This window comes from Saccopteryx leptura, chromosome 6 (genome assembly GCF_036850995.1).
Source record: "Saccopteryx leptura isolate mSacLep1 chromosome 6, mSacLep1_pri_phased_curated, whole genome shotgun sequence".
In the NCBI taxonomy this organism is placed as follows: Eukaryota; Metazoa; Chordata; class Mammalia; order Chiroptera; family Emballonuridae; genus Saccopteryx; species Saccopteryx leptura.
The window spans coordinates 28,411,637-28,424,324 of NC_089508.1; the positions used below are offsets into that span (position 1 = coordinate 28,411,637).

Below are 12,688 nucleotides of genomic sequence, written 5' to 3' on the forward strand. Positions count from 1 at the left end.
GATTGAGTTTAGAGAGAGAGGAAGGAAAAAAGAGAGCTAGAGAGATAGGAACATCAACCTGTTCCTTTATGTGCCCTGACTAGGGATCGAACCAGCAACTTCTGAGCTTGAGAACAACACTCTAACCCAGTGGTCCCCAACCCCCGGGCCGCGGACCGGTACCGGTCCGTTGGCTATTTGGCACCGGTCCGCAGAGAAAGAATAAATAACTTACATTATTTCTGTTTTATTTATATTTAAGTCTGAACAATGTTTTATTTTTTAAACATGACCAGATTCCCTCTGTTACATCCATCTAAGACTCACTCTTGACGCTTGTCTCATAAGTTCGACAATTATATTTAAAAATACCACAGTTTTTATGCCAGTCGCATAATTTTATTTTGTGCATTTATCTGTCCCACCCTAAAGGCTGGTCCGTGAAAATATTTTCTGACATTAAACCGGTCCGTGGCCCAAAAAAGGTTGGGGACCACTGCTCTAACCAAATGAACTATCCAGCCAGGGTACATGTGTATATCTTTAAAAAAAATTGTTTTTGCCCTGGCCGGTTGGCTCAGTGGTAGAGCGTAGGCCTGGCGTGCAGAAGTCCCGGGTTCGATTCCCAGCCAGGGCACACAGGAGAAGCGCCCATCTACTTCTCCACCCCGCCCCCTCTTCTTCCTCTCTGTCTCTCTCTTCCCCTCCAGCAGCTGAGGCTCCATTGGAGCAAAGATGGCCCCGGGGCTGGGGATGGCTCCTTGGCCTCTGCCCCAGGCACTAGAGTAGCTCTGGTCGCCACAGAGCGACACCCTGGAGGGGCAGAGCATCGTCCCCTGGTGGGCAGAGCATCGCCCCTGGTGGGCGTGCCGGGTGGATGCCGGTCAGGTGCATGTGGGAGTCTGTCTGACTGTCTCTCCCCATTTCCAGCTTCAGAAAAATACAAAAAAAAAAAATTGTTTTTAACAACTTTTTTTTTTTTTTTTAAAGATTTTATTTATTGGCCCTGGCCGGTTGGCTCAGCGGTAGAGCCGGTAGAGCGTCGGCCTGGTGTGCGGGGAACCCGGGTTGGATTCCCGGCCAGGGCACATAGGAGAAGCGTCCATTTGCCCCCCCCCCCATCCTCTTCCTCTCTGTCTCTCTCTCCCCTCCCGCAGCGAGGCTCCATTGGAGCAAAGATGACCCGGGCGCTGGGGATGGCTCCTTGGCCTCTGCCCCAGGCGCTAGAGTGACTCTGGTCGTGGCAGAGCAACGCCCCGCCCCTGGTGGGCGTGCGGGGTGGATCCCGGTTGGGCGCATGCGGGAGTCTGTCTGACTGTCTCTCCCCTTTCCAGCTTAAGAAAAAAAAAAAAAAAAAGATTTTATTTATTCATTTCAGATATAAGAGAGAAAGAGAGAGAGAGAGAGTGAGGGGGGAAGAACAGGAAGGATCAACTCCCATATGTGCCTTGACCAGGCAAGCCCAGGGTTTCAAACCAGCAACCTCAGCATTCCAGGTCAAAGCTCTATCCACTGTGCCACCACAGGTCAGGACATCTTTTAAAATTTTTATTGATTAATTTTAGAGAAAGAAAAGGGGTGAGAGAGAGATAGGAACATCAATCTATTCCTGTATGTGCCCTGATTGGGGATCGAACTCTTAATCTTGGTATGTTGGGATGATGCTCTAACCCAGGAGTAGTCAACCTTTTTATACCTATCGCCCACTTTTGTATCTCTGTTAGTAGTAAAATTTTCTAACCACCCACCGGTTCCACAGTAATGGTGATTTATAAAGTAGGGAAGTAACTTTACTTTATAAAATTTATAAAGCAACGTTACAGCAAGTTAAAGCATATAACAATAATTACTTACCAAGTACTTTATGTCAGATTTTCGCTAAGTTTGGCAGAATAAATCTTTATGAAACAACTTATTATGGTTAAATCTATCTTTTTATTTATACTTTGGTTGCTCTGCTACCGCCCACCATGAAAGCTGGAACGCCCACTAGCGGGCAGTAGGGACCAGGTTGACTACCACTGCAATCAACCAAGCAATCTGGCCAGGGCTACACTTATATATCTTACAATGTGATCACCACAATAAGTTTAGTAACTGTATACATACAAAGTTTTTACAATATTATTGACTGTTCTTTTTTTTGTAATATGGCTTAAAATATAGCAAAGATGTCATCCTACTCAAAACAATGAAACGTTGGTAAAATATTGAAGAGTCAACAAGAAGATAAGGATTTTTCAGACCAAAATCAAAGTGAAGGCAGGATCCAAAAAGTAAGTAGAGCAATTATGTCATTTTTTTCCCTAAGGCATTAACCTTACTCAGCAACTTAAGCTTGATTTTTCTAGGCCTCATGGGGCAAATGGGACAGACTGGGATCTCACATTTTCAGTGTAAGGGAAAATTGCAAGTAAATACCCCCACCCGACAGACTGGAACGTTGTCTTGGAAGGGGGAGCTTTGCGGGAACTATAAAGGAGACTCTGGACCCATAAGACAGCCCTCTGAGGGGTACGTAACCCACATTAACATCTTCTAATGGTAAAAAAATAAAAATCTCAGCCATGGTGGGATAGCTTGGTTGGTTAGAGCAGTGTTTTTCAACCACTGTGCCACGGCACACTAGTGTGCCGTGAGACATGGTCAGGTGTGCTATGGGGAAATTAAACATGGGTCCCCAAACTATGGCCCGCGTGCCGGATATGGCCTGCTGAGGCTATTTATCCAGCCCACCTCCAGTCGCCTCCATCCGAACATAAACATTCCCCTCACAATCCCTCCAGCTATCAGCGACAGGAAGAGTGGAGGCACAGGGAACGCTCACTGACCAATCACCTTCTAGGATTCATCCCCACTAGGATGAACCAATAGTAGGCCGCCTCTCCTCCACACCCAGTAAGGTCCCCACTCGGGCTGCTGCGCACTTGTCATTGTGTGGTCGCAGCGAGTAGTTGAAGCTGCTACTCCTCCCCATGGTCCCGATTTCTAATCCTGGTCAGGACTGGAGGTAAATGTTGCCACCACTAGATGAAGCCTCAGCCTCAGCTGGTTATGTCTATCCTGATGGTGTATATAGATATTTGACCTTTTTCTTTTTAAAAGAGGCCCCCGCAGAGGGTGATATACAATGCATCACAATGTTATCTATATTGTATATGGCCTCCTGAAGGGTCATCTTCTTAAAGAGCTCAAATCTCTATATACACCATCAAAACAGACAGGACCAAGGCCCCTGCACCCAGATGACCATGGGATTTGAACCCATAACCTCAGGGAGAACTCTAGTATTTATCAGAATCCTTACCTAGAAAGCAAACTTCTCAATCTGACAGTAGAGATGCTCTGAGGACTTATGATGTTACACAAGTACCCAACATTTTCTAAAATTGATTTTGTCCAGTCTCTATATAGAGAGAGTATTTGCCAAATTGATTTTAACCCACAACCTTTATGAAAGCTCCAGTATCTATTAGCAGGACTATATATATGAGGGGATACATGGGACTGTATATATGAGGGGTTACATGGGACTGTATATATGAGATTACATAGGACTGTATATGAGGGGATGTTACGTGGGACTGTATTTATAAGGGGATGTTATGTGGGACTGTATATATGAGGGATGTTACATGGGATTGTATATATGAGGGATGTTACATGGGACTGTATATATGAGGGGGGTTATCCTTTTTTATTTAACTTTTTAAAATAAATGTAATTTATTTAAACTTTAAATAAATTCTAACAGTTAGAGTGTCATTTTTAGGTGGTGTGCCCCAGGATTTTGTAAATGTAAAAAATGTGCCACGGCTCAAAAAAGGTTGAAAATCACTGGGTTAGAGCATCATCCCGAAGCACAGAGGTTGCCAGTTCGGTCCCCAGTCGGGCATATACAGGAACAAATCAATGTTCTTGTCTCTCTCTCTCTCTCTCTCTCTCCCTTCCTTCCTCTCTCACTAAAATCAATAAAATAAACCTTTAAAAAAATCCCAAACAACGAATAGAGTTTAAAGTGGTCCTTCTTGGCGGAACTAGAAGCAAATCCTATCTGGAGAAATTCATCTATCCTAGGTCTCAAATATTCCCAGAAATAATTTTCCAAGGAAAATCCAGCTCAGAGTAAAATAATTAAGCAAAAAATGAGAATGAGTAAAAACAACTAAAAGAAACAGATCTGATAATTCCAATGATCTGTTAAAAAATAAAAATAAGCTAGTTTTTTCATTTTTTTAAAATAATTTTTTAATTTTTATTGACATATTACACTTACATAGTAAAACATTTCAAGAGAAGAAACATATTTAAAGGAAGTCTTCCTCACCTTACTATACTCCCTGATGGCAACCATTTCCCACAGTTTAAGGGGTTCCTATTATAACTTTAAAAAATATACTTTCAGCCAGACCAGGTGGTTGCACAGTGGATAGAGCATCATCTTGGGATGCTGAGAACCCAGGTTTGAAACCCCAAGGTTGATGGCTTAAGCATGGACTCATCAGCTTGAGTGTCAGGTTACTGGCTTGAGCGTGGGATCATAGATATGACCTCATGGTAGCTGGCTTGAGCGCAAAGGTCCCTGGCTTGAGTCCAAAGGTCACTGGCTTGAAGCCCAAAATTGCTGGCTTGAGGCGAAGGTTGCTGGCTTGTGCAAGGGGTCACTGGTGTGGCTGAAGTTTGCCACCCCCCAAGGCTCGAATGAGAGGCAATCAATGAGCAACTAAAATGATGCAATTGCAAGTTAATGCTACTCATCTCTTTCCCTTTTTGTTTCTCTCTCTGCCTGTCTTTCTCTCTCTTGCGGAAAAAAAAATCTATCTATCATCTATCTATCTATCATCTATCTATCTATCTATCTATCTATCTATCTATCTATCTATCTATCTATCTATAAATACTTTCAAATGGGTAGTTTTAGCTTTAAAAAGGATTAAGTACCGCTTGACCAGGCAGTGGCACAGTGCATAGAGCGTTCGACTGGGACGCAGAGGACCCAGGTTCGAAACCCCGAGGTCACCAGCTTGAGCACAGGCTCATCTGGTTTGAGCACAGCTCACTAGCTTGAGCTCAAGGTCACTGGCTTGAGCAAGGGGTCACTCACTCTGCTGTAGCAACCCCCCTCAAGGCGCATATGAGAAAGCAATCAATGAACAACTAAGGTGTTGCGATGAAGAATTAATGCTTCTCATCTATCTCCCTTCCTGTTTGTCTGTACCTATCTGTACCTCTTTCTGTCTCTCTCTGTCTCTGTCACACACACACACACACACACACACACACACACACACACGAATTAAATACCATTTTATTCCCATTTTATTCCCAGGATATTAGATACCATTTTGTTCTTTAGTGATTATTTTATAATCAGTAAGCAAATTATTAGGGCTACTAAAAGTTATAGTGGTAGTCTTTTCTTTTCTTTTTTTTTTTTTTTTCCTTCCCATTTTTCTGAAGCCGGAAACAGGGAGAGACAGTCAGACAGACTCCCGCATGCGCCCGACCGGGATCCACCCGGCACGCCCACCATGGGGCGACACTCTGCCCACCAGGGGGCGATGCTCTGCCCATCCTGGGCGTCGCCATGTTGCGACCAGAGCCACTCTAGCGCCTGAGGCAGAGGCCACAGAGCCATCCCCAGCGCCCGGGCCATCTTTGCTCCAATGGAGCCTTGGCTGCGGGAGGGGAAGAGAGAGACAGAAAGGAAAGCGCAGCGGAGGGGTGGAGAAGCAAATGGGCGCTTCTCCTGTGTGCCCTGGCCGGGAATCGAACCCGGGTCCTCCGCACGCTAGGCCGACGCTCTACCGCTGAGCCAACCGGCCAGGGTTAGTCTTTTCTTTTAAACGGTTTTATTTATTGATTTTACAGCAGGGGAGGGAAAAGTATAAACTCATAGTTGCTTCACTTTAGTTGTTCATTGATTGCTTTCTGTATGTGCCTTGATCAGGCAAGCCCAGGGTTTTGAATCAGTGACCACAGCATTCCAGGTGGACGCTCTATCCCCTGTGCCACCAAAGACCAGGCTATAGTGGTAGTCTTAGGAACAAAATCCTCTTGGGAAATTTCACAGCAGGCTAGCCAGTCTCAGGAGCATAGCTGAAAACCTACTATCTTAACTTTCTAAATTTCTCCTTTCTTCCCCCTTTAAAACAAAGTTTTAGCCTTGGCCAGATAGCTCAACTGGTTAGAGCATTGTTCTGAAGCACAGAGGTTGCTGATTCGATCTTGGCTGGGGCACATACAGGAGCAGCTCAATGTTTCTGTCTCTTTCTCCCTGCCTCTCTCAAAAATAAATTAAGGCCCTGGCTGGTTGGCTCAGTGATAGAGTGTCTGCCCAGCATGTGGACGTCTTGGGTTTGATTCCTGATCAGGGCACACAGGAGAAGCCCCCATCTGCTTCTCCACCCCTCCCCTTTTCACTTCTCTCTTTCTCTTCCCCTTCTGCAGCCATGGCTTGATTGGTTCAAGTGAGTTGGCCCACCGATGATAGGGATGGCTCCATGGCTTCCACCTCAGGTGCTAAGAAGAGCTTGGTTGCTGAGCAAGGGAACAATGCCCCAGATAGGCAGAACACTGCCCCCTAGTGGGCTTGCTGGGGATCCTAGTCAGGGTGTATGTGGGAGTCTGTTTCTTTGCCTCCCCTCCTCTCACTGAATAATAATAAAAAAGATTTTTAAATACATTTTAAAAATCTTCAAAGTTTTTTTAAAATTTATTATTATTATTATTTTTACAGAGCAGAGAGAGTCAGACAGATAGACAGGGACAGACAGACAGGAACGCAGAGAGATGAGAAGCATCAATCATTAGTTTTTCGTTACACATTGAGACACCTTAGTTTTTGTTCATTGATTGCTTTCTCATATGTGCCTTGACTGCAGGCCTTCAGCAGACTGAGTAACCCCTTGCTAGAGCCAGTGACCTTGGGTCCAAGCTGGTGAGCTTTTGCTCAAACCAGATGAGCCCTCGCTCAAACTGGCGACCTTGGGGTCTCGAACCTGGGTCCTCAGCATCGCAGTTCAACGCTCTATGCACTGCGCCACCGCCTGGTCAGGCAAAAATCTTCAAAGTTTTAAAATGCTATAGATAGCTCTCAATATCCCAGTTTGCGGTATGGTATAGGATAAAAACAGTTATATTTTGCCGTTAGTCTAACAGTTGGCTATCTGCCCAGTCTTGAAAACATAATTTTCAGCAATAGAACCCTCATACATGGCTCACTCATTATGTAAATTTGATTCTTCTATTGGTATAATTATGTACCTTGAAACATAAAAGATTATGTGATTAAACCGGGAGATGAGTTCTTCATCCAGCTTTGTCAATAATTTGCTGAATGACCTCGGCAAGTCACTCAACCTTAGTATTTTGTCCTGGGTTAACAATTATCAAGATGAATCATAGAACATTAGAATTGGCACAGACTTCAGAGTTTACACAGTACAATCTCATGTCATGGAGAGGTTGAGTGATTTACTCATGAGCTTTCTAGAACAAGCTTCCAATCTTTGGCATCTCGGATCAGTGTGCTCCTTTCATTACATCAGGCTTTCTTTCAGGATTGTTCCAAGATTCAAACAAACAAACAAACAAAGAAAAAAAACCCAAGAGTGAAAACTCTAAACAAATATATGGCCTTTTACGTAAAGCCAGATAACACCGTTAACCATTAGCCTGCACGGTAGCCTGCAAACTTATCTGAAAGTATACGCTGTCCAACTTAAAAGAGGATTTAGCCTGACCTGTGGTGGTGCAGTGGATAAAGCATTGACTTGGAGAGCTGAAGTCGCCGGCCTGGAATCCTGGGGTTGCCTGGTCAAGGCACATATGGGAGATGATGCTTCCTGCTCCTCCCCCCCTTATCTCTCTCTCCTCTCTTAAAATTGATTAATAAATAGAAATTTAAATAAATAAAATTTAGGAACTACGTAAGGAAACGTCAGAAAAATATAAAGTAGAAAAAAAATTAATGGTTGGCCTGGCAAATAACCATGAAAAGAAAGCAAAACTCACACAAGAGTACTTATATTCTCTTACCAATTCTTTCTGGATTTTTTTTCCTCGTGTGCACAAGGTGAAATTGAGGAAGTGGAGGCTATTTATACACATTTCTGAAGGAATGGTGGGCAATAAGGGGTACTTGAAATGTTATTACCTCGTCTATACTACAGATTGCATCAGTTCTCTGACTTAACGCCATTTCTTCTCAGGCCACTGCCCAAAACAACGCTCTGAAACCAGCCGAAACCACACTCAATGTACAATAAAAACTCCAAATCCCGAAATGCTTGATGGCTTGTCTCCAACACCTCCTCGCAGGACCAGTCTCTTCGGTACTGGGAGTTGTAGTCATTCAGAGCCTTGACTTCCGGGCTGTGGGGGGAGCATGCGCCTCCGTGGAACTATATTTCCCAGGAAGCTGTGCGTATCTTTCCCCGCCTTCTTCAGCGTCGGGCTCCACCCCCTTCCGCTCCTCCCTCTCCGGGCTGCACCGCTCACGCCTTACTGTTAGTCGGAGCTGGGAGAAGTTCACTCGGATCAGCTGATCTCAACTGACAACAGGAGAGGAGGAAGCCCGAGAGGCAGCGAAGGAAGAGGGGGGCGGAGATGGAGATGAGGATGGATCCTCCGGTGCCCTGAGGAACAGCCCCCGCCCCCACCTGCGCCCCGCGGTCCTCTGACACCTCCTGATCGCGGCGGAGCTGCTCAGTGGTGGGGACCCCTGGCCGCCGCGGGCGGGGAGGGACGGGCACGGCCCTGCGCAGGGCGAGCGATAGTCCTGGAGCTCCCGCTGCCCCAGAGAGGAGGGGGGGCGGGTGCGGCTGTGGTGGGGGTGGGGTGGCATAAACAATGGATTCGGCTCTGGCCTGTGCCAGTGTTTGTGCGAATTTTGGGGAGCCTTCTTTGTTCTTAGACTCTGCTCCGGCCCCTCAGGTTGTGGTGGTGTTGCCCGGGAGTAAGGAAGGGTGAGGAATCCCCGGCTGGGCGACAGATGTCTAGGTAGGGGGCAGAGTGGACAGATTGTTTGCTTTTCCTGGCGGGCGGTGAAGGCTGACTTTGTATTTTTCTCAATTGTGACAAATTTTTATTTTTGTTTCCGTGTGGAAGCTGATTGGGCATGTCTGAGGTTAGGGTGTAAATAAGGCCTCCCAGTCCCTCCATTCGCCTTCCTTGTTTATTTAAAAATAAGACTGATAGATTGTGATAGATTATTGAGGTGAAGGAGTAGGGGATATCTGAAAGGAAGGCTTTGCATTTCGTTGGGGCGTTAGAATGGGTGTCAAGAGGAGTCAGTAATATAATTAATTGTAGAAGTGACAAAAGCCCCAGTTACCTCCCTTTTTTTTTTTATGAAGTTATTTTTAAGTTTTTGAGTAACAAAGAGAAAAATTGTTTCAACTCCCTGCAGGTCTGTGGTGGGCCATAGTGGAGGAATTCTGTCTCTTGTCCCCCTCCCCCCCTTTTTTTTATTCAGTTAGAGAAGGGACAAAAGGAAGTACAGTAATTGTTTTTTTATTGTTTTAAAGCATGAAATGGTGACTCTTGTTTCCAGATATACAGTCCTTAATAGGCATCTGTTTAGAGTTGAAACAACTCTAGGACTTGGATGGAGCTAAAGTTTATGATTATTATCATCATTCTTTAGCATTTTACAGGCTTCTTTCTCCACCTCTCCCAATTGTGGAGTGCATGTGGGGGTGCAGAAGGGTGTTCCTCCAAGGACTTTTTGTTTAGTGATTTTTATTCTGAATTTAATAACAGAATTTCGGTCTGGGATATAAAGCAGCAAAGTCACTTACGTGGCTTGGGCCTAGAGGTTGTGACTGTTTTCAGAAGGACCCTTGACCATGAATTTGGGAAGAAATTGCTAGGATCAGAATGAGCCTGTGTAAATTTCGTAAGCAAGAATGAGATTTCTGAAAGGAGGCTAGGGGGAGGTAGAAGAGGGTGAAAGGATAAATGGTGGTGGAAGGAGACTTGGAGTGGTAAACACATGATACAATATGCAGATGATGTATTATGAAATTGTACACCTGAAAAAAAAAGAATGAGATTTCTTAAAGGAGTTTGGTGTTGCATTTAATCACAATCTTCTTTTTTTTTTTTTTTTTTAAGGTGTACTTCTGTTTTTAGATGAGTGAAATTCTTTTCCTTCCTCTATTCTAGGTATCTCCTGAAATATTTGCCTTGAGGTTGGATTATATTGAAAAGCTCCTGACCACTCTTTCATTACCAAACTTTGTTTTTGAGGCCCAGCCAATGAGCTGAACTCAGTGAACCCATCAGATCTCTCTCAGATAGCCATAAAAGACCTTTCCAAGTTAATTTTGACCACACATTTGTCTGCACTTTATGGAAGATACAACCATCAAACCAAATCAACACTGCTGCTAATACAGGAGTCTTAGAGGCAGAAAATTAAAAATTCAAACATTTATGAGCGTGTGTAGAATTCTAATGGGACACTGAGGGGTGTGTGTGTGTGTGTGTGTGTGTGTGTATGTGTGTAAGTAAGGTGTTCAGAAACCTGTGGTATTTCTGTCTTCAGACTCAAAGCCTTTCTCTTCACTTCTGGGGAAAACCCAGTGACTGTTTTATGGTGGGTGAGTGAGTTCCTTACCAATCAGAGTATGAGTGCTCAGACTTCCCCAGCACAGAAGGGCCTGAATCCAGGGCTGATGTGCCAGGAAAGTTATGCTTGCAGTGGGACTGACGAAGCTGTCTTTGAGTGTGATGAGTGCTGCAGTCTGCAGTGTCTCCGCTGCGAAGAGGAGCTCCATAGGCAGGAGCGACTGAGAAACCATGAGCGGATCAGACTCAAACCTGGTCACGTCCCTTACTGTGACCCCTGCAAGGGCCCCAATGGGCATTCGCCAGGTGGTAGGCAGAGGGCAGCTGTGAGGTGCCAGACTTGTAAAATCAACTTATGCCTGGAGTGCCAGAAGAGGACTCATTCTGGGGGTAACAAAAGGAGACACCCCATTACTGTGTACCATGCCACTAAGGCCCAGGAGTTACTGGAGGAAGAAGAGATGGATGAGGAGACCAAGAGGAAGAAGATGACTGAGAAGGTTGTGAGTTTCCTCCTAGTAGATGAAAATGAAGAAATTCAGGTAAGCACTTGGGGATTCATGTGGTAGTGAAGCGGATCTGCTGTTAGAAGGTAGCTCTCAAAAGGAAAGTTCAGGAGGAGCTCACATTTTAATCATTAAAAGGCAAGACCCCTGAAAGCTTAAATTGTAAGGAGTCAGGTTTATTTCTTTACTGGCTCTGTGACCTTAGGCTGAATTTCTTTACTTCTTTGAACCTTATTTTTCTCATCTGTAAATTGGGAACATTGACTACTTCATTGGGTTGTTATGAAGATGAAATAGCACAGTGTTTGTATAGCCTGTTGTATAATAGGTGCTCAATGCGTGATAGCTGTCCTTATTAGGAAGAAGTGATTTAGAACAGTTTCCTGAATGAACACTTGGGCAAGTTGCGAATAAGTGTGAATGATGGGATTGTATGTGTGCAGGGAAAGAAACATTGAGAGTGAGTTACAGGGGAGTGCTAGGCAGTAAGTCATAAACCTGCTATCTTGATTTAGAGAGGAAGGTCTTTTATTTTTTATTTTTTTTATTTTTCCGAAACTGGAAACGGGGAGGCAGTCAGACAGACTCCCGCATGCGCCTGACCAGGATCCACCCGGCATGCCCACCAGGGGGCGATGTTCTGCCCCTCTGGGGCGTCGCTCTGTTGCATCCAGAGCCATTCTAGCGCCTGAGGCAGAGGCCACAGAGCCATCCCCAGCACCCGGGCCATCTTTGCTCCAATGGAGCCTCAGCTGCGGGAGGGGAAGAGAGAGACAGAGAGGAAGGAGAGGGGGAGGGGTGGAGAAGCAGATGGGCGCTTCTCCTGTGTGTCCTGGCCGGGAATCGAACCCGGGACTCCTGCATGCCAGGCCGATGCTCTACCGCTGAGCCAACTGGCCAGGGCAGAGAGGAAGGTCTTTAAATGTTTATTTTATTGCTTTTAGAAACAGAGGGAAGGGGAGAGAGAGAGAAACATGAATCTGTTCCTGTATGTGCCCTGACCAGATGTCAAACTGGCAACCTCTGCACTTCAGGATGATGCTCTAACCAACCAAACTATCCGGCCAGGGCTAGAGGGGGAGGTCTTTAAAAAGTGACATTTGCTAAGGGTAGTATTCTCTCCAGATGGGCTCTTCTTGTTTTCATGTATAGGCTTCTGATCAGTAAAAGCCAGTGAGGGCACCTGGGATTACAGAAGGACTAGAGAACATCTGATTTGATTCCGAGTTGGGGGAGAGGGTAGTGTGTGATGGGCGTTTGGTGAAGGGGTAGTATAATGTTTATACTTCCCATTGAGGGTAGTATAAGGTCTATGCTTTTGAGTGAAGACTGCTTGTATTAATGTCCTGGCTTCTACACTTACTGGCTATGTAACCATGGGCAAGTTGTTTAAGCTTCGTGCTTCAGTTTCACTTCTACTTCATAGTAGTAGTTGAGAGGATTCGAAGAGATCAGGATTTATCATAGGGCCTGGCACATAGAGTCCACTCCCAGTGTGTTGTTTTGTGAGTATCATCAGTATGTGTGGTACATTGACTCAGTACTGTTAGTGATGACCCCTTAAAGCTCCAGATTGCAGGAGGACCTATGTAAGTTAAGCATTTGAAAAACTTCCCAGTTACCCACTA

General features: G+C 45.1%; 1 protein-coding gene and 1 long non-coding RNA gene across 2 annotated transcripts in view; both read left to right on the plus strand.

The window, feature by feature from the left end:
* Positions 1–8,311, plus strand: part of LOC136407857 (uncharacterized) — a 29,030-nt gene extending 20,719 nt beyond the window's left edge. Inside the window, exons 2-3 of the long non-coding RNA XR_010752018.1 lie at positions 2,146–2,255; positions 8,193–8,311. This is a non-coding gene — a long non-coding RNA (uncharacterized lncRNA). The remainder of the gene's footprint in view (positions 1–2,145; positions 2,256–8,192) is intronic.
* A 163-nt stretch (positions 8,312–8,474) lies between these two features.
* Positions 8,475–12,688, plus strand: part of ZFYVE1 (zinc finger FYVE-type containing 1) — a 68,254-nt gene continuing 64,040 nt past the window's right edge. Inside the window, exons 1-2 of the mRNA XM_066341368.1 lie at positions 8,475–8,694; positions 10,150–11,096. Coding sequence (XP_066197465.1) covers positions 10,614–11,096 — 483 coding nt within the window. The 5' untranslated portion in view covers positions 8,475–8,694; positions 10,150–10,613. The remainder of the gene's footprint in view (positions 8,695–10,149; positions 11,097–12,688) is intronic.